Raw genomic sequence first — 27,722 nt, 5'->3', positions numbered from 1 at the left:
GTGTTACAGATCTTCACTGATGGTCAGTCAGAAGATTTTGTTTGTCCGCTCAGAGGAGATGACTACTTGCACCCACTCAGCAGGTGTCCTTCTTATCCTCACTCTGCCTCTGTTCCATCACCTGCTGGGTTCATTTCACCATGTGGATGCTGAAGGAGGAGATCTACAAATATTTCCTGCCCCCAACCTTCTGTGAGTCCTCTTGACCCCACTCTGTGAGCTGGTGGAAATTACAGCCCACCATGTTCTTCCTTTTTAGTCATTTGAATTCATCACTCATCTCTGAACACACTAAATAAGCCTATTCATTCGTTTCCTTCCTATTAATGGAGATAAAGCACATTTGCTGTGACCTTTAACCCTGTTGTAACCTTCATTCTTAAAGATGGAAGCATCCCTGCTGGGGATAAGATGTCTTTTTACTTTATACAATTTCAAGTTGATGACAACATTCAGTCTGCGTTTGTATAAAAAGCAGCAGTGAGCTCAGTCACGTCAGTCATCCGTGAACAATCTAAATACTCTAGATACCATGATCTCCATCTACTCTCTCCTGTTTGCATTAGTGCTGTTCTCTGAGCTGAACAGCCACTCGGCCACTGTAGCCATGCCTGCAGCTAAAGCAGAGGATGGGGTGGCGGAACAGGAAGGCCTGACTTCCATACTGGGTGACGAGTCCCTGACCGAGCCAGCCGTGGTTCCCTCTGTATACCGTCGGAACCTCGTGGTGGACACCAACACCAGGGATGAAGACAGGAGCCCTAAAATCATCGTCATCTCAGTAAGTGCCATCCTTTTTTTCATCACTTATTATGAAGGCTTTATAAGATTTGTTTTTTTTAGTGGGAAAATTACTATTTTATCACAGCTATAGTACAGCTATAGTTTTCCAGTCTATGAAGTGGTTTATCAACTACTTCATCACATGTGATGTAATGTGATTTCCCAAGTATGTTTGATGTCAGAAGAAAATGTATTTTTTTTTGTCAGCGAGTCAGTTTAATAGTGCTCTGTCATAAAGATGGAGGACTTGAGAGGACAAGTTTTTATTTTTTATATTTTTAATCAATATGCAAACCCAACAGTGCAGCATCCTACCCGTCCCACAATGCATTACTTATCCCTCATCAGTGTTTCCTTGTTTTTAACAGTTTGCACTGATAATTTAACTCTGGTGCATACATCATATGTGACTTTTTATAAATACATTGAAAGCTCCAAATTAAATCCAATTGTCAGAAATCTTTGAACATGAACGTACAAACTAAAACCTCTACATGAATCAGTAGTCTGAGTAGGCCTTAAGGCATGTAAATATTTAAACTTACCAGGTATTTTACAACAAACTGTCTGCAGTCATCCAACTTACTGTAATACTATTCTGCCAGTGACATTCATGCATAATAACTATTCATTGTACGATATTTCTTCCAATAAACAACCTCCACTGACCGCAGTTCAACAACAAAGAGCACATTATCTCCATCCTGTGATTGAGCACTTGACCCCTTTTAACTGGCCACCGTCCTCGCGTCTACTGTTGAGTCAATATTTCATACAAATCTATAAAAGTATTTTACAGCAGCGTAGGAAAACCGGGAAATACTATTAGCTGAAAAGGTCAAATGATCACAAGCCTATAAAGATTTATTGAAATCACAGTGGGAAGAATGATGATATCTCAGAGCTCCCTCAAACCTCAAACGTTTAGCTGCGATGTGTTAGGAGTTTATCTGGCGACTGCATCTCCTGTGTGTCATGAACATGGTAGTTATCTCTGTTGTAATGGGGAACAGGCAGCCAGGATGGAGGCAACAAAGACATCTGAGTGAACCAGAGCTTTGGAAGAACACAGGCCTCTGTGATGTAGTAAAAACCAGGGTACACATTTCTTCCATTTGGGATTCCCGAGGCTTGGATCAGCTGGTAAAGGCAGATCCAACACCTGTGCTACAATTTAATATCCAGAGTTCACATCCTGCATTGTGTGGGTGTCATATGTAATCCCTGATCAATATGGTGTTTCAGGACACGAGGCTGAAAGGGCACAACGGTCGTGGGCTGAACCCGGCCTTCACTCGGAGCCTTCCTCTGCTCTTAGACCGGAGCTTGAGCTTCACTCCTGCTGAGCAGAGTTTGAAAATAGATCGTAGAAACACCGACCTGGATGGTGAGTATTTATGGAGACACACAGATTTAGGAGAAAATATAATAGAAAATAGACATTAGATTTGTTTGTATAAACTAATCTTTTGTATTGTTTCCCCTCTTTTTCCAGTGCTGCGATGTATGATAGGAAGAGTGTACCGACCCTGCTGGGAAGTATAAGCATCTCTACTGTGCCGCTGCCTGCCCATAAATGTCCTGTACACTGATATGCATTTCCTTGTAGAAAAGAAGAGTGGACAAACCCGTAAAACAAAATAAAGTTTATTAAAAACGAACGACAGAGTTGCTTTTGTGCTGGAATTTCACAGGGTAAATAAAAGCAAAAATGACTATGATAAAGTGCAATGACCAAATCCAGGCTCATCCCTACAAGACATAACTTTTCCCCCCACAATGCCAATACCAAAACGAAAACATTTTTAATATTTGTTAGCTGTTCCAATATGCTAAAGCTTGTTAGCACTAACTACATATTGGTGACAGAGTGGCACTGATTTTCCTGAACTGACAACACAGTAATTGTGTCTTTGTGTGTCTTTTAAAAAATGAAAAGAGCACACCCATATGGCATCATGAATATTTAAGGCTCGTCAGTTTGAGTACAGTTAATCGATTACCATTCGACCGAAGTCCATATTGTCTCAATTTGTACAAATGATGATGGTTAGACTCTGAAGAAGCTGGTAAGCTTCCCCTGTCCTGCTATTAGCTGCTTCTTACTTGACGCCTTGGTGACATTTTTGCCAGGCACTTTGACTGACCCATGAGTGGGCCGTTTCTTCTCAGGAGGCTCATTCTCTGATCTGCCATCTTGGTCAGTATCCAGCTGCTTCCTCTTGTTATCCTTGCTCTGCCTCTGAGTGCCAGTTTTCTTTCCGTTACCGGGACCTTTGCCTCCGTTTGTGGCATTTCCATTTCTCTGCGTGAGAGCAGCCCCCTGCTGTACCTCACTGTGCTCCTTGCTCGGACATTCAGAGGTATTCTTGGCTGCAAATGTTGAAACAAAGCAAACGCAAGTGTGACAAGTTGGTAGAGAAAAAAGAGAAAGCGTGGTGACGAAATTGCTGACGTTAGCGGCTAGTTGAAGCACGGCGTGTGTTTATTCTATGAAGCTGAAATTCAACATTTGTCATGTAAACCTGATGGAGCTGAGCCCGAATTCCCATGGAACATAATGCAGAAGGGGAAATGGGCAAAAGGTCTGAGAATGTGTGTTTGGTTTTTACTACAGATGTGAGCAGGTTTTATAGAATAGGGATTCATTTAATGGCTGATGGTGAGTACCAGTCCCAGGGCTGGGACTGGGAAAGGTTCAAGGCCAGAGCCAAGAAGGTGTGCCTGGGCCTCAGTCCAGCTGTGTGGCGTCAGAGGAAACAGAGGTCTATTCTAGCAGAAAGAACGCAGCACAGCTCAGCTTGTGTTGACATTTTAAGCTTGCAGCAAAATACAAGAAGTACCTGTAGTGTTTTAAGGTTAAATCTGTACCTGTGGCTAAGTCATAGCTTCTCTCTTCATCCACAGCTGTCATAGTTTTGGGTTTGGGTGCTGGATGCACACAGGTAGGGACCTGGCTGGTGCTCGGGAAGTCCAGGACATGGTTGAGGGGTAGCTCCTCATCTTTGTATGTGCAGGCAAACTGAGATCGGATGACTCTGTCTTTGGGCTGAAATACACAAAAAAGGCATTTGTTTTCTGTGTTTTAAAGCTTTGGTTTTATGAAGGAAAACACTCTACTCTTGCTGATTTTAAACAGCTTCAAGCGAGCACCAAATGTTAGCAGCTCTGCTATTGTCAGTGGTATTAGCTACAAAAGGCAACTACGAACAGATGCAGGATTTGAGAAGAAGGTGTACAAAGATGTCAAGGCATGCCTGGAAAGCCACTTCCTATCAACAAATCAGGCATCCACTGTACTACATCTTGGCCTTCATGTCCTTAGTAAAGGTTGACAAATCAAAATACTGTGCGACTCATCCTATCACAATTATGTCTAAAACAGCAGTGCAGCACTTCGTTAATATGCTTCTCAGAACAGCCAAGTTAGTTATTAGAAAGTGAACGATATTAAGGACCACAATCCTGGCCCAGGGGCACACAGATCCACGGCTTTGCATCCACTGTTTGATCTACGTCTGCTTGGGATTATCACAATCCATGGATTTCACCCTTAAGGCCAGTGGGCCACATGAGGGGGGAGAAATGTGAGGGGGAAAAAAAATACAGGGAGAAAAGCTGGGTGGGTCCACAAAGCACAGAGGGATCAAAGCCTCTCAGCTTTTCAAAAGAACTTCTTAAAAAGAGCACCTAAAACAACAGAAGCCCACAAGGCCTGAAATGTACGCTGCCCTGGCTGCATGCTAATAAAACATATCAGAAATAATGGGGAGGGAACGGAAGAGTGAGCACGGCCAAGCTGTGACTGATGGAGGAACACCTAATCCAATTACAACAGGTGGGAGCCCAACGTGGCACCGTGTGGTCAGACGGCCCCTCATTCCTCTGCCGTCCCAAAATAACCCCCTGCACACCGCCTGACCCGACAAACACCTGACCATCACATTCCTGATGGTGCTTCCAGGAGCAGGTGCAGGTTATTTCTGCAGCTCAGTGTGTTTTGATGTGTGATATCACTCACAGGTGACAGAAGTGAGATTGAGTAGCAGGTGTACCATTAAGAAATGATACAAATGAATGATGAAAGAAAGTATAAATGCTTAAGTTATCTAATGCGTCTATTCATAAGCATCACTACAGGAGCAGTGGTTGCCTTTTTTTTAGTTAAGTTAGGTTTTTTCCCTATGTTTTGGATCATCTGTGGCACTGAGAAAAAGATTTGGACAAGTCCCAAAAGCAGAAACTAAATCTGTCCATCTCTGTGTGTGCCAGTTGACGTCAGTGCATGATGAAACCGCTAGAGAACTCTGGGATAAAGTCATTTAGCAGACAACAGGAAACAATAACCTTTCAAGTTTCCCTTGCTAGTCGAGTTACGCGACTGATATGGCATCTTCAAAGTGAAATTGATGCAGAAAGCTTCCGCTCACAGAGTTCAGGAAGCGGTGAGCTGCCCAGGGACCATTACGGCGCACTCGAACAGGAAGGCAGCCAGATTGTGGAGAGCTAAAATGACATCTGCTAGTTCAATTAAATAAACCCATTTCTCAAAATGTGTTCAGCATACATGTCCTTAAAAAAAGGGGGGGGGGGTGTTACACAGCTGATCAGCTTCGTGTCAAAAGGGCAGTGTGAGGTTGAACTCTAAAGCTGATCCTGTTTTCTGGGTCAAACAGCAATTTGGGAGAGTATGCAGCAATTATTACTGCAGGTTATCTGTGCAGTGTATAAGTCAAAATATCACCAACAACATGAGATTTATTAACTATAGTCTCTACTCTGATTGGTCAGTTGGGGCTTTCTACAGTCTATTATATGTGAAGGACAGACTGTTGCTATGGACACGGTTCTGATCACATCCAGTCTACTACAGAGGACCAGTAAGTTAAACTTTCAGGTGAAATTATTGATTATCCTTTCACTTTGCATGGGTAATCCTACACATTTTCTGTAAGGTTGCACGTTCCACTTGCTGAACTTGCACACTTTGTCAAAACCTGTTACAATACCCACAATGCAATGCAATGCTTTTGCATTTTGCGTGTAGCTACTGATGTAGCAACAAACTGCAAATTGTATGTGCTTGCAGAGCTGACATAGGTACCAAAGCTGGGTGCTTGTACTTTGTTGTCTTTTTTTGCATGTCTGGGATTATTGATCAATCGGTAATGACAATAATTAGGTGAAAGTTCTGATTTTCAAGGATTAAAATAGAATTTGACCAACTTATCTTCAAATTTATCATTATTTTGGCAAATTTTGTTGCTGGAGGCTACTTTTAGGGTTGAGGAATGACATGGCTTGTTGATTAAAAAAAAAAAAAACCTTACTCATGTTAATATGTTTGTATTAATGCCACATTTCCTAGGACTGTATACAGAACAATAACAGTTGAATCCTGGCAAGTGTCCCTGATCGTTTTACTCCAGAAAACATCACAGTGAAAACAGCTGAGCTCGCAGCCAGGAAGAAAGGAAGAGACATCGATATCAAATACACAGTACCCCACATTGTGCACTGTAAGCTAACGGGCCCTGAAAAGGGACCATCAGAACTGCTTAATGGGTTGAATCCCCCGCAAATAATTCATTTTATAACACAGATTTAAACAGCACACCCAAAACAACACGAAGAGCTAAAACACAGCTGTGCAAACGGGAAAGGTGGAAGTCAGTTAAGATGTGAGCTTCAGCTAAGCAAATAAATAATATAATACCAGGGAGAAATTACAGGATGTAAAGACATTATTTTCAGTGTTTGCACATCTGATTCAATTTGAAGTAACTGATGGTTTGGATTTGGGGCTCTTGGATAAAGGGGGCCGCTTTACCTTGGGTTTGAGCAGGTCTAGCCGGCTCTGGACTCGGTTCCTCAGGGGTTCTGGAGAACATCCAGTAGATACTTCAGGGGATCTGGGAAGAGGCAAAGACAAGAGGTTTATAAATTAGAAAAGCTAGAAGGTTAAATGGTCACACTAACCAAAAACATGTAAAAAGAGGTTTTCACAAGCATCACCCTCCTCTACATACAAAGCCAGTGGCTATTATTTTATTTTTATTTCACATTCGACCGGAGAAAGTGTTCCAGTGAGATGTGGGAGGATTTTCCTCCATAGTGGTAGAGTCCCGCGTTGGTCTAATTGCTGCTTCAGGGTTTTTCCCCACTCTCAACATTGAGGTGGTGAGTTCAGTCTAATCTAATTCAAACTTTGATGACTTTTCATAGTCACATTCAAGATTTTGATTCCCACGCTTTTGATTCAAATGCTTTTTGTTCACACAAGCACATGTGTTTACTGACGTGCAAACAGCAGACACCATGCTTCAGCCCTGATAGTGCTATGACCAAGAATGAATATGGATAAAGAATTTTTTTTTTTGTTTAAAAATGTTCTACCATCATCTCTTGTCAGTTTATTGACTAAAATGCCAACAAGTAATAAAAAAAAGGGACATTACAAATTTTCTAGAGACCAAAATAAAAGCAGCTTGAATATTTCTTGTGCTCCTGAATATTAAACCAGACCAACATGGCGGTTCATTTAGAAACTCTGTATTTAAATACTTTTAAGGCTAGCTAAGTTATTGGTGCAGTTTCAGAATCTGCCTTCAATTTAGATTATGTCACGTGAATCACAAAGGGTCACTGACCATATGGTGTTTTATGTTAATAATCAATGTGAAGCGATGGATAGTTTGGACATATCTTGTAATAGTTGCCTTAGTTGTAGTAGTTATAGGGGAAGGTACACAAACTCACATTAAATGAAGACAATTTTTTTGACCTGGGGACCAAAATGTCTGCTTCTACTGTTCTGCAGAGTAGGCATTGTTGAAGATATAAACATTGGGTGCATGTTTAACCCTACCAGTCATGTGCTGGTCTGTGCTGGCTGGGCGTGGGGCTATAAAAATGCTATGTATGGCATATGCAACCTGTAGGACCAACCTGAACAGCATGAGTACACAGGTTCCCTCAGCTCCACTAAGGACTGGCTGGTCCTCAGACAGCAGCTCCGCCTTGTTCACACACGGAGGAGTCAGGGCTTCTTCATCCAGCAGCGCCATCAGCACCTTCACAGTGTCCCGACCTCCATACGCTGTGGCGTGATTAATTGCATACACTTTTGGCTGGAGGTGAACACACACAATCAGAGCTCTGTCAGAGTGTGCAGTGGAGTGTGTGAACCTATGGACCTATACTGGAGCTGTATACATTACCCTGGCAGGACTTATTCCGGTCTTGCTTCCAGTAGCGTGTTTCTGGGTCTGGTGCAGCTGGCAGATCCTCTCCTTCAGGTCCTTTGCAGTCTCTTCAGCTGCAGCGTACACTACATCTCCACTGCTGCGCCCTTTCACCAGCGCTGCCCTGATGGCGGCCACCAGCCTGGTTCCACACGCACTGTGAATCCAACAAAGTGACGGACACTTACTGAGCTGTGTTATTACTGTATTATTTAATATTGTGCATCCCTGCTGCATTTGGTTTGGAGAGGAGTGGATTCATTTTTTTGCACACAGGTTTTCATCTGGATGGAATTATTAGTGTTCAAGAGTTCAGCCAATATTTGCCAACATGAATAACTCTCTCCCAAAAGTGAAAACCCAGAAAAGCCAGGGCCTTCCTCTGAATGTCTTCAAAAGATATACTGCAGCTTCACTTCCAATTAATTGGACACTTGACTTTAAGGGCTCAGAGTAATTGTTTTTAGTGTTAGCATCCAGTCGAGCTTTATTTCAATGTAACACTGCTTTGCCAATGGTAACAGTTACGAAGCAGAAAATATAGTTCAAATCCATGTTAAAGTCACCCTGGGCACTGTCACTGCGCTCACCGACAGACCATCCTCTGACAAACACCAGCATTTTCCCCCTCTTTTTAGGGCCCGAGCACCGAATGATGCAAGAGCCCTATTGAAACCTTAGGGATCCCCCCCTTTTTTTGCGGCCATTTTTTGGTGATTTCTGACCCTCCTACAAAACTTTTCACGCCTCGCATACTTCACCCAATTGAGCTGAAATTCACTGTGTCCACTTAGGACATCATAGGGAATAGACGCATTCCAAAACTCTTACAAAAGTCTCACGGTGTGGCCTCAAAGTTTGGCGATTTCACAGGAAACAGGAAGTCACTATAACCTCTGTGTTTACTGTCCGATCTGTACAAAACGTCACATGTATGATCAGAGTCTGACCCTAAACACATCTATACAACAATATTGAGGATTTGACGTTGACCTATGAAAACGTTGTGTTTTCATAGGTTTTTCTGCATGCCCCTGTGGCCTGTTTTGGGTAGGCTTATGAAAATTGGCACACATATGTATCACCCCAAGATGCAAAAAAAGGCTCTTGGACCCCCCCTCCAAACTCAACAGGAAGTCCGCCATTTTGAAATTTATGTTCACTTTTGGCGATTTGTGACTCTCCTACAAAACTTTTCACGCCCTGCATACTTCATCCAATTGAGTTAAAACTCACTGTGTCCACTCAGGACACCATAGGGAATAGACGCATTCCAAAACTCTTACAAAAGCGTTGCGGTGTGGCGGGGGCGTGGCCTCAAAGTTGACCATTCACCATTACAAAGGAACTCCCTGTATGTTTTGCCCTAACGCGTAGCCCCTCTGGCCGGTTTGACACAGGACCATGTAAATTGGCACACATATGTATCACCTCCAGATTTGTATCACCCCCCCCCCCCCCCCCCAAACCCAACAGGAAGTCCGCCATTTTGACTTTTGTTGCCATTTTTTGGTAATTTGTGACCCTGCTATAAAACTTTTCACGCCTCACTTACTTCATCCAATCCAGCTGAAATTAACTGTGTGCACTCAAGACACCATAGGGAATAGACGCATTTAATTTTTTATTGTTTTGGGGGTCCAAAAATCATAGAGAGCTGCAAATGTGATATGTTGCTAATAGTTGAGTGCACTAAAGCATGTTGGAGAAAGATTGCAGTAAGGTGGAGAGGCGGCAGTCCAACCCTGACCTGGCTCAGTAACAGAATCATTTGGGAAAACAGATGTTTCGCTGAACAAGGGGCCCTGAACTTGCCACAGAAGGTGTTTGTATGAGGAAATACAGTACTCCACTGAGAGTGTAAATGCACTGCCTGTTGAAAGATGCATGTTGGCCGGGTTCATCAGTGTCTCATCAGACGGGAGCTCTCTCATCAGTCTGTATGAACTGAGAACCCTCAGAGGAGCAGCAAGAGGTGAACTGCACAAACATCTCAATGTGTTGTTATGGCTCAACTGAAAGAAGCTAACGTTGCTACTGGGACTGCTACAAAGGGTGCCGTCAATGGCTTCACATGACTGAGCGGCTAAATCATTTCTGATAGCCACTTTTGTTGTGGTGCCAAACACTCATCCAAAATAATCTGTAATGGTATGGAGAGTGATCTGTGGGGCTCGAGGCTTGATCATCAAAGTGAACAGGTTATTCAACAAAGATGGGCTTTGATGTAGCAGAGATGAACATGCTTTAGCAATCCAAATGTTATCATGAGCAGCTTAGATGGGAGTCATTACAGGGATTTGAAGGAAATAATAACAAGCTGTGGTGGTACAGGTGGAGTTTATGATCACAGGTGTGATTTCAGAACACAGGTGTTCTCGTCCCCACCAACCCCCACCCCTAACCTCCCTTGCCTCCACCTCCACACCACCAGCACCATCTCTGACACACACAGAGTGCTGAATCTACATCTCAAACATGGAGGAATCAGAATTTAACCTGAACTCAAACAGCAGACGAAGTGAAGCAATTCAAAGAAAATTCCACTTAATCATAAATCATGATATTTCAACTGAGGGTCCTGCCAGACGCTCCGCTTTTCTTGGAAACTACGCACCCCTCTCATCAGCCCAGGATGATTTCTCTGGAAGTGGAATACATATATGGACTGTAAAACCCTAAAGGACTTAAATTGTAATGACGTTTCATTAAAAAAAAAGGAATTTACCAAGATAATCTACTGTACTATATGAACAGTATGTGATTTATTCTAAAAAAAAAAAAAAAAAAAAAACTCAAAAATGTTTTTATTTTAATATTGATTTCTCCACTGAAAAAGCTTCAAGGATACAGTAGTTAAAAAAAGGGTCTATATTCTGTCAAACACATTGCTGATGCAGTGTTTTTGCTAGTTTCATGGTAGAATTTTTTTTAAATATTTTTATTAATATTATTTCTAAAATTAGATGCAACATATTAAATACTAAATTTAAAAACGTACTTGATAGAAAATGGTTTAAAGTCTAAATAAAGCTAGAGATTGCTGTTTCTTTTAGTTTACACTGGCTAACATTGTCTGCTAGCTTTAGCCTTGTTCTTAACAGGCCCTAGCAAAAGCAGTGCAAACAGTTGGGTTTTGATCAAAATGACTAAAAACATCCCAAACAACTCCAACCTGTCATTTATATTCAATTGATTTAAGCCAGTTCTTCCTGCTGGTGAAAACATGAATTGCGACCTGGAAAATATTCAAAACTGAAGCGGAATGAATCAAAAATTTACAGTCCGTTGTGAATGGAGCACATCCCGGCCTCCCAAAATTTACACTCAATACTGTCACATGAATTGAGGAACTGGTTCAAACCCAGCAGTAAGACAGGGAGCGTGAGGAAGTCTGGATTAAGCTGTATTGTGTACCTTGGGTCAGGAATCTCTCCCAGTATTTCTTCCAGGTTGTCGAGAAACTGGACAAAGTCAGACAGGCCTTTGACATGTTTTCTCAGTGGGTCAGACTCAGATGGAGCGTAGCCCTTCCCTCCCAGCTGGATGGCCCTAACGAAAGACGTCACAGCCTGCAAAGAAACATGAAAATGTTGCAGCAGAGGGAATTGCTCCAGTCATAGTTTTGGTTTTCTGGTGATGTAAAGTGTGAATATGTCAGCAGAGGATCCGTGTGGACTTTTCTCACCAAGAAGAGAGACATATTGTTGTCACGGGCAGCATGCTTGATGTCGGTAAATGTCTGTCGTCCGAGAGCGCGACTCGGAACGTCAAGGGTCAGTGCCAAGGCCAAGTCATCTTTGGAGTTGACAAGAAGGTTGAGATAGGCGCAAAAAACCTGCCTTACAGCCATTTTCACCTATTTATAGCAATAACAAAAACACACTTTAGCTTAGCATAGAGAAATTCAGACTGCTTCAGCTAGCAAATAACCACTTGAGTGCAGTTCCAGTTTCCACAGTCCTCCATGTTAAGATATCCTATATTACAGCAGAAATAAACACATTTAAAGCATGACACCATGGGTAATAGGTCACCACCTATCCACCTTTGGATCAGCTCTTTGATGTCTTGTGATGTCACGTCTTTGTTAATATAACATCTAGAGCTCTTTTCTCAAAATTCAAAATGATTAATTTAAGTTAAGAGTTTTCTGCCTGAGATCTTACTAAATTGGATAGTAGCCTTAATGAATGAATAAAAACACTGAAAAAAGCAGCAGCTGTAAGCCTGTGTTAAACTCCAAAAATTACATCACCGTTAACTAGTAATGCAGCAGCAAGTCTCGGCTTAAAAAGAGAGGAAGAAGGAGACTGTTACAGAAGCTTGTGTCCAGTCCCACATCGTGTCGTGTTTTAAACATCTGCTTGGTAATTGAAATCACATTGCACTCTTAAATCTGAGTGATATGATATAGAGTTGCTGTCAATAAGAGCAGGATGGATTCCAGACAGAAATTAAGAAGACTGGAAAAGTAAAAGCATGGGTTATTGCCTGCAGGAGAAAAGCATGTCATATTACTAAAACAACTTTATATGACGTGAAAAGACAGGATTTACTATGAGATTTTATGATCAGTTGCACCTTTTCTTAATGCAGGAAAGCAGGGCCGGGCCTACCTGTGAGCTGCAGGGCCTGCCTTTACTGGATGGTGTTGATGGGACTGTGGATTCTGAGAACTGTGAGAGCTCCATGTTTCCCGATAGGAACTCAAACAGCTGGATCTTGGTAAAAGAATAGAAAAGTATTACAGAGATCAATTGATTGGCCTTATCTTGAACTCAGTAGCCAATCTGATCATCCACACTTTCAACCAGCCCCTACACACCGGGCTCACAGGCTCCTCTGGGTCCATGTCTGCGAGTCTCAGCTTTTTGTACATGAAGAGGACATCAACCAGGTCTACGTTGTTGGAGCGTTTCAGGAAGGACTTGTATGCCTCCAGGATGAGATCATAGTTCTCCAAGCGTGCAGAGCTGGGGGGCAGCAGGTGAAGTTTGTCTAACAATAAGTGCTTCCAGGCCATCAGGACATCACTCAGAGCCACTTTGAACTCTCCGCCACGCTGTCACAGGAAGAGAGAAAACAGTGAGAGCAGCCGCCGCAATTACTAAAGGCCTGGAACCAATCAGTTCAAAAGAAGGAGAGGACCTTCTGCTGCAGTCCAAAAATAAGCCATGAGCGGTCTCAGCCGGAAATCTGTGGTAATGTCATCAGTTAACGACGTGATGACAATCAGCCGGATGGTTCAGTTGAACTATGATAATGATATGAACTGGGCTTATATAATCTCGCTATAGACTAAGAGCAAGATTTTAATGTTTTATTCTTATTCAATTTGGTTTATTTGCGTCAATTGCAAAGTGCAGTGCTTCTTGGGACTGATATGCCTCCACTTCTTTTGACTCTGTGAAGCGCAAAATTGCCACTGCTACAATTTCTCAATTTCTTATCGCTAGAAACTTTAAAAACACAAATTATCAAACACTATGCATTCTAAGATCCAAAAAGCATTTGCTCTAACAAGATCTGTTTAAAAAAAACCTGCACTCCTCAGCACAACTAGGAAGCCATGATTACAACCTGCAATCATATGACAGATATTGTGTGACAATTTGGCTGATCTGCAGTGAAAAACTGCTTTTTAAAGGCAGACACAGCTCCTCTTTGTCCTTTTGTACAAATTGAAGAAAATCCAACTTTTGTTTGTTATTTATTTCTGTCTTCATAACTGTGTTATACTGCACTAAAGCCATATTTGAGTCCTCTGCTTCTAACTATGATTGTGTTGTTTTCAATAAAGATGTTACCCGTTTGTTAACTTCTGCCATGACCAGCTGCAGCACCATCAGCATGCCATCCGCACCAAGAATGGTGGCCCTTTCAGACTGTAAAACCCCGTGGCACTCTCTCCTAAAGGTTTTCACCATCAGCTTCAGACGGTCCTCTAATGTCTCCATTAGACACTGAAAACAGAAACAACAGGGAACACTGCCTCAACTCTTCCTTATAGCGTAGGCCTCAAGCAAACAACTGCTAACAATTATTTTATTAAAAAATACGTCGATGTCGATGCAACGTAAGAGCAGTTTTACACATGTATTATTAACAGTTTAGTACAGACTCGCAGAAAATAATGATTAAATTGTTCTAACCTCTGTTTTTCGTCCAGTCTCCCGAAAATTTGCGTCCACGTTAAACAGCTGCCGTTTTGAAATTTTAAATCCTCAATGACGTTTTCTGCCTCCCGGCCAATCAATTTGTAGCATACAGCGGCGGGCGTCTACTAAGAAATAAAGTTTTTGTTTAGATAAATTAAATGATAAAGCGCAACAAAATAACACTATATGGTTTTTGTCACTTAATTTAAAATTATTTATTTTAATTTTACTGTCGTGTTTCGTGAAATAGTGTTGATGATTTCATGCACATTGTGTGATTCCACCCCCCTCACATTTCTACCTAATGGTATAGTCTGTGTCGTACGCGGAAGAACACTAAAAACACCACAAACGCGCGCAGCATTTGATTCAGCGAATTCATTGAAAATAAGAAGGTAATGTATTACAGTCACGACTGTATTCTGAATCGGAATGACCTGTTAGCAGTATGTGCCAGCTGTTACGTTTTCAGTTTTGACGTTAAACTATGAAAACGGGCGAGATATACTTTTGTTTGGCTAATTGCTAGCTAGCAGTACTCACATTGCAGCCAGACGGCACTCACGTTTATGCCTGACAGAAGACAGGTTAACACTAGGAGCTGTGAATATAACTCACGAAATAAAATACATATGTATTAGTTTGATTTTGAGAGCGATCAAACTTTATTTTGTATGAAATTACCATAAAACAAACCACTCTATTTAAATTCACCTACAATCGTCTTCTGCATTTTACTGAACACTTGCATAAAGAGGTCGTTTTTGTCTTTGACATTTTACAGATTGAAGATTAATAGTGTAGTTCATTAAAATAAACTAGCACACTCCACGTGTGCCTGTACCCTCAAAATATGGAGATGTGGAGACATATAAGATATGTCTCCATATCAAGCAAACAAAGCACATATTACAATCAAATTTAGTTCTAAGATCCTTACTTGACTGTGGTATGTGTTGAATATCTGATTTAAGATTAGTCTTAAAAGGTTGAGGATTTTTTTTGTCATTGATTTGTCTGGAATAAATTTTGCTCTGTATATTAATGCAAAAGTCTAATCTTGTCTCCTGATTGGATGCAGTACTGTGGAAGCTGTGATCTGCAGCCTGCTTTGTCAATACACACCATGCAGGAGGACTCTAGCCGCAGTCCCAGCTACACAGTGCAATGCGAGGACTATGTTCACGTGGTGGAATTCAGCCCTTTCAGCTCAGGTACCCCTGCCTCTCTTCTTGCCTATGGTGGAAACCAGTATGTCGTAGTGGGCACCTGCATCTTCCAGGTGAGACATGCAGTGCAACACAATGTAGTACACAGATAGCACAATGTTTTCTGAACACACACTTGCTCCCACAGGAGGAAGATGTGGAGATTGAGGGAGTGGAATTTAACGTTCTTAAAGCATTTCATCATGGGCTGCGTGTTGATGCTCTGGCGTGGAGTCGTGAATCTCGACTGGACAGGATACCTACTATCAGGTACTTTTCTTTCAGAAATACTGTATTAATCCCAGGGGGAAACTTTAACATACACCTGCCTTCAGCACCTTCCAGCTGGATCGTTATTTGATTTAATTAATGACAGGGTGAAGTAGTTTTAATGTATGATGTTTGTTCCTCTCGCTCTCATATGCTCTCTGTCCTGTCTACCTCTTCTTCTCCTACTCTACCTGGCCGGCTATCAGTAGGAAGGTTCTCCCTTATACTCATAAGGGAGAACCTGCTCAAGGTTTCTTCCTGTTAAAAAGTTTTCTTTGCCACTGTTGCTTTTTAAGGGGGTTCAGGCTCTGGGTGAATGTAAAGCACCTTGAGAGAATTCTGATTGTAAAAAAACACTATATAAATAGAATAGAATAGAATTGTATTTATAAGTTGTTATTTAATAAATAAGATCTGTTCCTGCCAAGTGTTTTAAGTTTAATTTAAACAAACTTTCATTTGTTTGCTCTGATGCAGTTTATTTGAACAAACTCACACTTGGTCTAATCAATCAAAAACAAATTAAACAGCATGTGGTGTCAAAAAAGTCAACCAAACTGTATTTTCACAACTGTTTTGGTGTGAACAAGTATGTCTATCATACAGCTGCCACAGCTGGTGTTACAGCTTTACACTAACAAAAATCAGACAAATTATCTGTCTAAAGCAAAAGTGTGGAACCTTGTAACCAATGACTGGAATAAAGTAATGCATAGTTTTGGAATACCAGATAAGAGGTGCTGAGTGATGCCTTACATATTCGAGGTAAATAAATTCCTCTTTGTTAGAAGGGAAAACGTGACTTCTCAAATTCAGAATGGGGTGTATGGTGGCACATCTGTACCTGTTGTTATTTAAGAGGACATCAGACTTTCTTCACTTCCATAGTAGAAACCTGATATTTCTGTATTTTAACATAAGAATATAATTATTCCAAACACTCCTCTTGTGACCAGAAAACGAGGCGGTTGTAGAGAAAGCGGAGCAGCCGCACCGTGTGAACGTATTCATCATTGTATCTCACTATCACACTGCAGCTGCCAGGATGTGAGCCAAGTTATTTCAGGTGGCTGTGGACTGTAGGGAAGTAGCCTAACTGCAGATTGTTAGAAAGCAAGAGTTTCCGCCTAATTGGAGTGGTGAATGGGAAGGCTCTGCAGTCCCTCCGGAGGTGTTTAGGCTTTCTGTAATTGAAAGGGAAAGGCAGCGATAATTCCAGGCCTTCTGTGGTTTACTCCACAGGACCCTCGAGCCAGTGCTGTGACGTGCGCACATGTTATTGTGCTGATGACTACCCACTCAGGTTCCATCTCTCTATTCGGTCTGCACGTAGCTGCGCCTTCCAGGAAAAGTACAGCGTTCTCACGGGCTTGCCTCAAGCAGGGGCCCAGAGAGAGAGAAAGAAAAGAGGCGGGGGAAGAGAGGGGGGTCAAGCTGCCACCACAGCAGACATACAGAAATGCACATTGTTTCAGAGAGCTGGCTGTCATTTAATGAATATAACATGCGAAACATCAGACGTGTCAGCGAGTCCTTAGTAAAGTGACTCAAACCAGTGATGCTACATGCCATAGGTCAGGGTTCATACCCTGGGATGCCCTTATATGATTGCCATTAATCACTTAGATCACATACCTTGCACTTCACATCACATGAATACCAAGATGTAATGTTCACTCTTGGTACCTATATTATGAAGACTGCCAAATAACTGCAGTGTCCCCAGTCCCTCACTCACTGTCTTTGTTTCCTGTGTGCCCTGTACTACTAGACTCAACCTAGTAAACAAGAAAGGTGTAGGCTAATTATTTTTTTATATCCTGTTTCTTCAAGGTCAAGTCCAAGTAAAGAATTTTAGAATACTGTTTAAATGGAGATGGATAAAATTTGTGGCTGAAGACATGGGCCAGATGTCAGAGGGTTTTGCCATAAGTGTAAGGTTCCTGCATTAATGATGACACCTCTGACAACGAGAATATCACTGTTTTAAGGTGATTTTTGACATGAGTTGTTGTCTCAGTGAGACAGACTCATGACAAGATCTCACTTTTGTTGTGGTGCTGAAATCCGTGAGAATTTCCCTTATCATTTAATTAAAAAGGTGAGAAGATCCAGCATGTGTTCTGTGCTTAACAACAAACACTGATTCTCAGGGCTAGCCGGCCTATCCTAATATAATCTAATCTACTGTAGCTGTAAAAACCCTGAAGCACGTTAAGGGTGTTTGTAGTGACATCATGCCAAATCCATCTGTGCCTGCGACTGAGAATGTGTGAACCGCTGTCTGTTTATTCTGGTGATATGTGTGTGTTTTTCTTGTCATAAGTGAGTTAGTGTAATTGTGTGAATAATTGCAGGCGCTGGTATATACGAGGACTGATTAGAGGGAAAGTCCTCTGCCTGGCTCCGTGCAGGTTTTTTGAACAGAGACATGCGTAAATGGCGTGAGGAATCTTGTTTTTCTCCGTGTTTATCTTAGCTTGCAATTAGAATCTCCCTGGCAGCATTTCTACTGATCACTGTCCAAGTTTCTACCACACACACTCGACACGCTCATCTAGAGGTGTCAGCCCGGGCGTGTGTGCAGAAGGAGATGTCGTCTGTCAGCCTGACTCTGTTTTGATGTTCTCTCTTTGTTTATTTTTGTATGCGCTCTTTCTTTTGCTCTTCCTTTCTCTTTGCAGATTGTGCACTGCTGCAGCTGACAGAAAGCTACGCCTGCTGACTTCTGATCTTCAGGATAGGCATGAAGTCAAGGTAGTGCAACATCTGGAGCACATTGGCCAGAACTCCGCTTGTCATTTGGCATCAAACTTTCTCTTCCTAGCGCTGACATTCAGTACTTAGTGATACAGGAAATGTAACCTCACACACAGAGAGCAAAGCTGTACAAAAGTTTGCAATGAAACACTGGTTTGATACAATAGTAATCATATGTTTTATGTTTTTGTTGACACATTGTTTTTCTATCATGTTTCCTAGGTGATGGAGGGCCACACCAGCTACATTAACCATTTGGTGTTTGAGCCCACGGAGGGGAAACAAATTGCTTCCGTCAGTGATGACCACACTTGCAGGTCCAAACCGTTTTATTTCCATCTGTGTGTGTGTGTGTGTGTGTGTGTTCCCGGCTTCTGATTTTCAGTTCTGTTCTCTGTTAATGGTGCAGAAAGCCCTGACAGTGTTTCCACAGTGAAACATGATGCTAAGCACAACATGCTCCAGTGTGACTGTGCGCAAGCACAGAGCTGCTTTGTAGCTTTCCTATCTAATTGGTTAAATATGGAAATCCAATTAGCTGCACAAAGATTTTCCTCTCTAAGGGGGACCTGTTAGAAGGTCCCCAAATTTTCCTTTTCAATTAAGGCTAGAGGAGGGAAAAAGTGTGTCAGGGGTCAATACAGGGACAGCCTTCGTGCATCCTGAATCTGCTTCTCCTGCAACATGCAGGCCTGTGTAGCAGAGCTTAGACCTCACTTTTAGCTATCTCAGCTTGTTGAATACTCTTACACATTTAGCCTGTTTTAGCTACAGTAAGTCTACTAGCTTCAGATGTTTCAACAGTTAATTAGCAGCATGCTAATAAACTGTTGAAGTGGGCCCTGTTTTTACAACCCGCTTTATGAAAAAACAATGCAGAAAAATATACATAGGTTAATTTATAGTGGGTGTCATTACATAGTTCTCCCAGCAGAGTGCACTCTAACTCAGCAAAACAAAATTTGTCGTATAATTTGAAGCCATCAAAACTTATCCCTTGCAATGTAATTAACAATGGAAGCAACCATAGTCAGCAAGCCACAGACAAACTAGGTCCACCACAGTGCTGAAACATCTGATGTATCTCAGATCTAACAGCTGGTTAATTAGTCATTATAAAACAGCGTCATCAGTGTGATGATTGTCCTGTCCGACCACATCTGAGATCGCACAGAGCAGAACAAGTCTCCTCCACTCCCATCCACTCTCCTCCTCCCCTCCCTCCACTGTGCGGCCAGAGAAAACAGGAGTGCGCTCCATCTGCTGAAAGATTTAAATTCTGTCATGTTGAGAAAATATGGGACGCGGGAGGAAGACAGAGGCGGAACAAGGGATAGATCAAGTTAACAGGAGAGGACCTTCCAGTCAGCCCACACAAACTGGGCCGCGAAATGAGAGGAGGAAGGTGGTCCTGCAGAAACAGGAGGGAGGTTTATGTCTGCATGTATAGGCTCATGACCTCTCCGTCACTCTGTTGGCTTTGGCAGCAGCTGCTCTACTATAAGTTTGCTTAGTTTTGTCATCACTGTCCCCTGCCGTTGCAGGACCTCTGTGGTTGCCAGAGTGCAACCTGATCCTACAGCATCTAGGTAGGGAAGCAGACTCCACTCTTCCTCAGAGGAGTTTGCCTGATGTAGTCTAAACAACTCATGGTGTCAGTGGAGATGGAGCGGGGTGGGGTTTGTGGGGAAATGTGCCACCTAGAGATCACATGGGCACACTGCAGAGTCGTGAGAGGATTTGGGGTTGACCGAGTTCATTGCTGAACTCAGGACAATGCACACCTGCTGTTGCGGCTGCTTTATGTATGTGGTTTAAGGCATTTTATTCTGTTCTTAGTGATAATCTGTTTGTTTTTTCCCTCCATTGCTATTGTTGTGTGAGACAAACTCCAGCAGCAGTCTTCCATTATACTGGTGGTGGTTTAATGTATCACTCGCAGCCAGCTCTAGCATCCCTCTGTTAACTTTAAACATAGCACCTTTGTGCCATTTTTATTGTTTTTATCTATCTATTTTATACATTATGTATTGCTATTTATCCATTATGATGCAGCTATTTCAATATTTTAGTGCATATTACTTTTAGCTGATGATAAACCTTTAAGCTAACTATTAAAACCATTTTCGATCTGTTTAGCTAGCCATAACAAAAATATTTAGCCTGAACGTATCGCCTTCTAGCAAAAAGGCTGTTTATTTGTGTCATTAGCTGTCTATTTCAACAATTTAATACAGATAACTTAATAATAAGCGAATATTTAGCTTTAACCATAAAAATTTAGCTTTAACCATATATCCAGTGTGTATAATACTATACATAATAACCAAATTATCCATGCATAGTTGTTTACATCTTTTACAGCAATTTTATTAATTGGTAAGCACTTTGATCTGTTTAAACTATATATATATATATATATATATATATTTTGTTGATGAAGATTAGCAAGATTACTTGCATTAAAATGTTGTTGTGCCTGATTCTGAATCTTGAGAAGGTCCAGTTAGAGTAGATGCTGATGTAGACAGGATGGCCCTTGGAGGCACTGGGATGGGATTATATTGTTTGATTCCAGTTCTCTCCCCTCCAGAGAGTCACCTTCGATTATTTACTCTGCTCTCTACAATAAATCAGATCACACAGCGCTAACGGCATTTCCCGTTTCCTCCACTTATGGGAAACCCTGACAAACCGTAACGCTTTGGCCTCACTTAGATAACACAATACCGGACTGAGATGTCCTTTTCAACTCTGTTGTACATGGAAGCAGAGTGTTATTCTTTGATGTTGTGTTATGCAATTACACAATGTTTTATCAGAGGCGGTCACACGTGTTTTCGTGTCTCATGTCTTTCACCTCATTCGGCAAAGGTTATGTTTTTTTGGGGAGCCGGTGCTCTTCATTTGAAGGGCAGAGTGGTTGACCACAGTTTGGCCGTTGGTGGTGTAGCGTGCAATTGAGCCCCGCTTGGCTAGTGGTCTGAAAGAATAGGGTTTAGTTGTTGTTTTCCTGATGTGGTCTGGGGGTTTTTCTTTTCTTTTTTTTTTTTTTTTCCTCCCCAGCCTCACTCTTGCTCTACGATGGAGACTCTGGCTGAGTCTGCACATGGGCAGAGGAAAGAAGTCAAGAGTTTTGACAGGACTCTATCCTGCTGCAGGGGAGACGAGGCAGGAAAAGTTGAGTGTTTACTGTGGTCTTCATCTGAGACGGGGCATATCCTTCTCTACACCGCACCACTGAGGACATCAATCTCTCCAACAACACACTTGACATTTAGATGGTCTTTGGAGGTACTTTTTGGGCTGTATTACATGATGTCTTCTGCATGACCTCATCAGTCAGCGCCTTCCCATGCTTCACAAGCATTTGTTTTATATTCCCAGAAACACTTGCAGTCTCCCCCTGTGCCCCTCGTCCCCACCTTTTCTTCTAGTTCAGATGTGGTTAACCAGAGATCCAGGTCTCAGGAACCGCAGTGCTCTACGGTTCCAAGTGATTCATTACATCCGTGGTGTTCCTCAGCTGCTTTTGCTATTATACATCTTATTCAGCCATTGGAGCTACCATTATTTTAATCAGGATTGGTCACAGGCTCTGCCTGTCTTTGAGGCTGATCTGTGTTTCACTTGCATAAAGCAGGATGCCCTTCAGCTCCTCAGCTGACGTGCGCTTTGCTGCCCTCTCAGAAAGTGAATGGCAGCGGGCCGCCCACAGCGAAACACAGCAAAATTGTGCTGTAATGCAAGCTGAGCGTAACGCAGACTCAGGCGAGGGTGCAGCACCCCACCCACACCCATCCTTACCCTGCTATCACAGCTCAATGTAATGTAAGGCTGGCGTTTTCTCTGTAAGAGAAGTCCAGCATTAGTCTGTCTGTCTTCACAGCTGAAGGCCCAAATCTGAGAACACAACTCATTTTCCCTGGAAAAGCATGACGACCCTGCACATCCCCGGCAGGAGTTGGATAAATTAGGAGCAAACATGAAGTTGGAAGATGACTTGTCGTCTGTCATCGCATGCCCTTTAAGCCAGTTGTGTCTCACATTTAGCTACAGATTTAATGAAAAAATAGGTCTACATGAGAATCAGGAAATTTTGTGATTAGGCTCCACTCAGAGAGCAAAGTTTGAGGTGAATTCTTTCAGGCGTTATGTAAGTATCTAAGGGTGGCTCAAAATCCGACCCTATTTTTAGCAGTGCTCTCTAAAACCCGATTTTTGTTGTTAATTAAAGGCTAGCGGATTTTGTTTTGGGATTTTAGGCCAACACCGGTTCACATATCCAGCAGAATCAATCTGTAACATTACTAATTAAAGCTGATTTAAGTCCATCACAATAATGAGACAACCACACAGGTTTTTGCAATTAGTTCTCACAGCACTCATGCACACAAGCACACACACATTAGTTTAATGAAACCAAAGTAGGCCAAATGAGGTTACAGCTCAGTCTCTGTGTTTTTATTGGTGTTCCTTTTAATCCTAATTGTTGATGTGAATTTGTTTCTGCAGGGTGTGGGACCTGGATGGAAATGAAAGCATAATTCTCAGACTTCGCTCTCCTGGCATCAGTGTGTGCTGGCACCCAGAGGAAGTCTTTAAGGTAGGATTCTACATACCTACACACACACTTATTTGGAGGTCAAACTTCTAAGTGCACTCTACGTTTACCATTGTACTGGGGTCATATAAGGTGCTCCACAACTGCAAGAACTCGGGCTGGAGCACCAATGACAGTCTCCCTGTTAGGAAGCTACGGCTGAAAACAAAAAGAGAACGGAGCAACTGGTCCCTAAAACGAACTCCACCTCTATGTTCGGTACTGTTTCTGCCGGCAGCAGCGGCGCGTCTTCTAAGCCTGTGTGTGTATCTGTGTGTGTGTGTGTGCACGCGACGTGTGTCGCAGTGGTAGGGCATTGGGCAACAATTAAATTGCTCCCAGTGGTTGCATTATTGGTGTGAAAATGTGTTTGATAAGGTAAATATGAAGTAGTGTCAATCACTATTGACTAGGTAGAAAAGTGCCGTATAAATACAGACCATTTGCTTTCTGTCCTCTTCAGTTAATGGTGGCAGAGAAGAAGGGGACTATCCGTTTCTATGACCTTGTCACCAAGCAGGCAATCCTGTCTCTGGACTCCGGACCGTTCATGTCGGCAGATTGGTGCCTCACAAACACGATTAAAGTCGGTGCTGTGTCCGGCAATGACTGGCTCATCTGGGACATCACTCGCTCCAGGTTAGGGCTTGTATGGCACATACGTTATGATAATGTGTTGTCTTTTTGGCACGTGTCTACATGATGTTTTCATGTTTTGCAGTTACCCACAAGAGAAAAGACCAGCGCACATAGACACAGCACGGCTATTCAAGTAAGGAATTTCTTTACTCATCAACATTTAGGTTGTTGTAGAAAGAAGATATAAAATCACCCAGAAGCTGCTAGTTCAAGCAAAGCAGATTGATGACAAGAGGTTGAAGCTTTTTTTGAAGATTTTATGTTGGTTGCAGTACTCTCATAACTTCTTGAGAGTAAATAAATAATGAAAAAATAATAAACAAACGTTTGAATAAAAAAAAATCATGTGGCAAACCTGCTCAGGTGGTCTCGAGCCAATGAAAACCTCTTCGCCACCACCGGGTGTCCAGGAAAGATCAGCAGTCAGTTACTCATCCACCATCTAGGCCACCCACAGGTGAGTGAGTGCCTTTTGCCGATCAGATAATTGTCTTTTTAGCCTTGTTGTGTCACACTGTTTGTTTCATGTTGTTACAGCCAGTGATGATCGGGTCCGCAGCAGTCGGATCAGGCCTTAGTTGGCACCGGACACTACCTCTGTGTGTGGTTGGTGGTGACAGGAAACTTTGCTTTTGGGTGACTGAAATGTAGATGTCTTACTAGATCCTGTTTCTATTTCTGTTCAATAAAATGTTTTCTAAAAGTTTACGTGGAATGCATTGATGCATTTTTGAGCTTTTTTTCTGACTACCCCCTCAGGTCCAGATAAACAGGAGGTCTGTGCGAAGAGCTTGTTCTTTTCTGTGAAGAGTAAGTTACATCAGTTGTCTGTCATGTCCTGCCAAGGGAGCTGTAGTTCAAAGGAATGCATGGAGGCAGCGCTGCCAGCTCTCCACTTGGTGTTCATCGTGCTACAGGACAGGTGTTTTCTCTCTGCTTCTCTATTTCTATGAAACTTATCAAGAGGGTATTTTTCTGTAAATCCACAGGAAGAGCATGGGGATGCTCCAGCTGTTTGGGAAGCTTTGAGTTCATTTCAGGTCATGTTTATCTCCCGCAGCATGCAGGTTAGTGAGGAAGAGGAAGAGATGCATGTCGTCTTATGGTGGTGAATAATTATCAACGCTCTGTAGACCAAACAGGGGAGGAAGGGGGATCATTTGGAAGGAAAACAAGGCCTCATTGTGCTGTCACAGGAATGCCATGGGTGAGAAACCACCCTCTCTATTTTCAAAGCAGCCAGGTACCTGCTAAGCTGCAGGAGGCACTTGTTTAATTAAGTTAACATGAATCATTTGAGGTGACAGCTGAATACTTGTTTTCACAGATATACCTAATCTGCAAAGGTACAGCCTAACAGAGCCATTTATTGTACTTTATGAATGTATATGTCAGCTGGAACACTGAGCTGAATTGACTCCGCATGAGAGAGAAGAGGAGGAAGCGCTTCTCTTTTCAGATCTGGTTCGTCAACTATGTTTCTTGGACTGGACCTGTTGACCGCCATCCACAAAGCATGACAGGCTACTGCTCTCCTGGTCCAATGTGGTCTCTGCTCTCTCCCTCTCTCAGTGCCGGAGCAGCTGCGTACAACACAAAGACATCAGAAGGCTGCCATTTTCATCTGTACACATTTTTCCAAAGAGCCCAAACTGCAGCTGTGCAGAACTCAGGACTTTCAAACATGAGTCATGAATCTTATTAGGAGTCCAGTGGCTCAATGACACCATCTGATGGCAGATGAGTAGAACAGCACCTTTATTCCACCTTTATTTGTGAACTGCTCTCTAACATGTGATCCATCTTGGAGGTTGTATCTCTTTTCCTGGAAGCACGATGCCACCGCACCCCCCTCCCCTGCATGCTGGTCCTCCATGTTACCTTTTGATGTGGCCTGAATGGAAGCTATTGTGCTTCACAAACAGTTTGATCTCTTGTGGTGGTGTGTGTGGACTAATAAACTGTGAAACGGATAAGAGCGAGATCAGACCACCTTTTAAAATCCTCACCAACTTTCTCCTAATCTCTCCCCTCCTCAGATGGTTCTTCTGCCAGCTTTAAGCCGACGGCTCAGCGAAAAGTGAGAGCAAATAAAAATAATGAGGAGTGTGATATGAGGGGAAACAAAGACTAGAGATTAGAGCTCTTTGGGGCCGGCATTTGATTTAATCTCATGGCTGGTTTGTTTGCGATGCTTTCCCAGAATGAAGCGATTATGTTGATCTTGATGAGGAGGAGGAAAGGGTCAGTCGAGAAGCGACCTCGTCCCTGCCTTGAGAGGTAGAGTTTGCTGATCATTGAATTATTGAAGCAGCTGTGTGGCAACTTTATACCCTTGAAGAATGATTGTGACCCTGTTTGCCCCTTCAGTGGACAGTTCAAGGCAAAATGAACAAGAGTGTGGCAAGTGATAGAGCTCTCGTGCAGTTATATGTGCACTCAGCACCACCTGAAAAAATGGCCTTTGAGTACTAATCCTCTCCCTCAAGGTTTTAATCACTAAAGGAGGATCCAGAGGACAAGGCAGCATCACTGGGTACTCCTTCTTAGGATGACTGCTGAATCAATTTTTGTAGCAGTTTACCTCTGCTGAGGCCCCACTGAGCTACCCGCGTGATCCCTTTTTCTTGGAATAACTGCAGAGCTTCACCCTGAGATAAGATCACCAGCTCTGCGCCAGGTCATCTTGGTCTTCCAGGTTTTTCTTTCGCCCAGAGGACAACAGTCAGCACATCTTTTCCAATCCTCCAATGGCACGAGGCACAATTAGATTACAGCTGGTTGCCTTATTTCTCTTTCTTTTGGCCTTTCTACTGACACAGAAAATGCTTGACTTTATCTTCATGACTTGTAGATCCTCTCTAAAAGGTTGTTGAAGGATTTGTTGTCTGTTTTGTTATCAGGCCTTAGGTCAGAGTGAACTTCATCACCCTGCTGCTGCGTGTGGATGGTGCAACCATGACATCAAAAAAGAGAAACACTTACTGTGTGGGATGATAATGGTGTGCAACATAAGAAACCTTTTTTTGCCCTGTTGCCACAGCAACCTGCTTTTGTTTGGTACTCAGCAGATTCAGATCCTGGCAGTGGTTTTGTGGGGATTTGAGAGCACGATGTAGTAGGAGATACAAGGAATTATAACGTGTCAGATTTTTGGTTGGTGTGTGTGTTTGTGAGACGCTGCACACTTGTCAAGCTGTAGATCACTCTTTCCCTCCACTTGCTTCCACCTCTCACCCCACCTCCCCGTCTTCACACACAATTTTTTTTCCTGTGCAAACATAGGCTTTCCCAGAGAAGCTGAAGCAGCTTGATTTACTATACAGTGGAATTATGGGTAGGGAACACTTCCCAACACAAGGTGGCTGACATGAGGGTTTGCCAGCCACCAACTCCGTGGTCATGGTGGTGGTGATGCATTGTGAATGCCGCAGATGGAGATGATTTGTCTCCTCAGGAGGGCGGGGGGGGAGCATTGACGTACTCTGATATGCACTGTCGCCTGTGTGGAGATCAAAATGTTGGACGTCTGTCAAAAACTCCTTGAAGGCCAAATTCTCCAGTCGCACGCAGAGAGAGAAATAAAGAGAAAAGAGCGTCTGTCAGCACCACGGCCGTGTGCACCATGCTGCGGTCGACTGTGAGGTCCCACTGACCTGGCCCCACCTCAGTGCTGGCTCTGGCCTTGACCAGCAGCAGAGAGAACATGATACTTAAATCATTTATAATTAGCTCCTTCCCCTTTGCTTAATAACACATGAAAATAAATGGCTTCCAAGAATTTTCCAAATGGAAATAGTTGGTTTGGAATTAAAAACTAGAAAATGGTCTACAAGCCCTGTATTGTAGTGGTTCACCCTCTCACTTTTCTGCCTATAAAACACTCAGGTTCTGATCTTCATGAAAATAAATGTTTCTTATTTTTTACATGATTTTCACATTTTAAAATACTTTTAAATTATACACACAAATAGATAAACAGGCCTGCCTACATTACGATTCTTTGTGGCAAAAGTTTCTGTGACTTTCTTGTCAGAAAATCTGTTTCTAGATC

General features: G+C 42.6%; 3 protein-coding genes across 3 annotated transcripts; 2 read left to right on the top strand and 1 right to left on the bottom strand.

Moving 5' to 3' along the window:
• Nucleotides 1-532: 532 nt before the first annotated feature.
• On the top strand, nucleotides 533-2,328 carry pmch (pro-melanin-concentrating hormone). The gene is made up of 3 exons (XM_028400036.1): nucleotides 533-781; nucleotides 2,029-2,170; nucleotides 2,279-2,328. Exons 1-3 carry the CDS (start codon nucleotides 533-535, stop codon nucleotides 2,326-2,328), a joined length of 441 nt encoding a protein of 146 aa, XP_028255837.1.
• Nucleotides 2,329-2,414: 86 nt separating this feature from the next.
• Nucleotides 2,415-14,242, bottom strand: parpbp (PARP1 binding protein). Its single transcript, XM_028399410.1, has 11 exons — nucleotides 14,183-14,242; nucleotides 13,838-13,993; nucleotides 12,856-13,092; nucleotides 12,647-12,751; nucleotides 11,716-11,886; nucleotides 11,445-11,599; nucleotides 8,004-8,184; nucleotides 7,732-7,913; nucleotides 6,614-6,695; nucleotides 3,655-3,832; nucleotides 2,415-3,156 (listed from the first exon to the last, which is right to left on the bottom strand). Exons 2-11 carry the CDS (start codon nucleotides 13,985-13,987, stop codon nucleotides 2,834-2,836), a joined length of 1,764 nt encoding a protein of 587 aa, XP_028255211.1. The 5' UTR covers nucleotides 13,988-13,993; nucleotides 14,183-14,242; the 3' UTR covers nucleotides 2,415-2,833.
• Nucleotides 14,243-14,504: 262 nt separating this feature from the next.
• Nucleotides 14,505-24,376, top strand: nup37 (nucleoporin 37). Its single transcript, XM_028398580.1, has 10 exons — nucleotides 14,505-14,583; nucleotides 15,270-15,470; nucleotides 15,545-15,666; nucleotides 18,351-18,423; nucleotides 18,649-18,743; nucleotides 22,942-23,032; nucleotides 23,493-23,668; nucleotides 23,751-23,801; nucleotides 24,032-24,125; nucleotides 24,206-24,376. Exons 2-10 carry the CDS (start codon nucleotides 15,315-15,317, stop codon nucleotides 24,317-24,319), a joined length of 972 nt encoding a protein of 323 aa, XP_028254381.1. The 5' UTR covers nucleotides 14,505-14,583; nucleotides 15,270-15,314; the 3' UTR covers nucleotides 24,320-24,376.
• Nucleotides 24,377-27,722: the final 3,346 nt, after the last annotated feature.

The sequence above is a fragment of the Parambassis ranga genome, chromosome 2, assembly GCF_900634625.1.
Source record: "Parambassis ranga chromosome 2, fParRan2.1, whole genome shotgun sequence".
Taxonomy (NCBI): Eukaryota; Metazoa; Chordata; class Actinopteri; family Ambassidae; genus Parambassis; species Parambassis ranga.
Note: the sequence above shows the minus strand (reverse complement) of the source record. Positions and strands in the feature narration are given on the sequence as shown.

Excerpts from the sequence above, each read along its gene's own strand:
- nup37 (XM_028398580.1), top strand. The coding sequence starts at position 15,315 with ATGCAGGAGGACTCTAGCCGCAGTCCCAGCTACACAGTGCAATGCGAG. Across the intron at positions 15,667-18,350 it reads GACAGGATACCTACTATCAG|ATTGTGCACTGCTGCAGCTG; the intron begins GTACTTTTCTTT and ends TTCTCTTTGCAG. Across the intron at positions 23,033-23,492 it reads ACCCAGAGGAAGTCTTTAAG|TTAATGGTGGCAGAGAAGAA; the intron begins GTAGGATTCTAC and ends TGTCCTCTTCAG.
- parpbp (XM_028399410.1), bottom strand. The coding sequence starts at position 13,987 with ATGGAGACATTAGAGGACCGTCTGAAGCTGATGGTGAAAACCTTTAGG. Across the intron at positions 12,752-12,855 it reads CAGAGGAGCCTGTGAGCCCG|ATCCAGCTGTTTGAGTTCCT; the intron begins GTGTGTAGGGGC and ends TCTTTTACCAAG. Across the intron at positions 3,833-6,613 it reads TAGACCTGCTCAAACCCAAG|CCCAAAGACAGAGTCATCCG; the intron begins GTAAAGCGGCCC and ends TGTGTATTTCAG.
- pmch (XM_028400036.1), top strand. The coding sequence starts at position 533 with ATGATCTCCATCTACTCTCTCCTGTTTGCATTAGTGCTGTTCTCTGAG. Across the intron at positions 782-2,028 it reads CTAAAATCATCGTCATCTCA|GACACGAGGCTGAAAGGGCA; the intron begins GTAAGTGCCATC and ends ATGGTGTTTCAG. Across the intron at positions 2,171-2,278 it reads TAGAAACACCGACCTGGATG|TGCTGCGATGTATGATAGGA; the intron begins GTGAGTATTTAT and ends CTCTTTTTCCAG.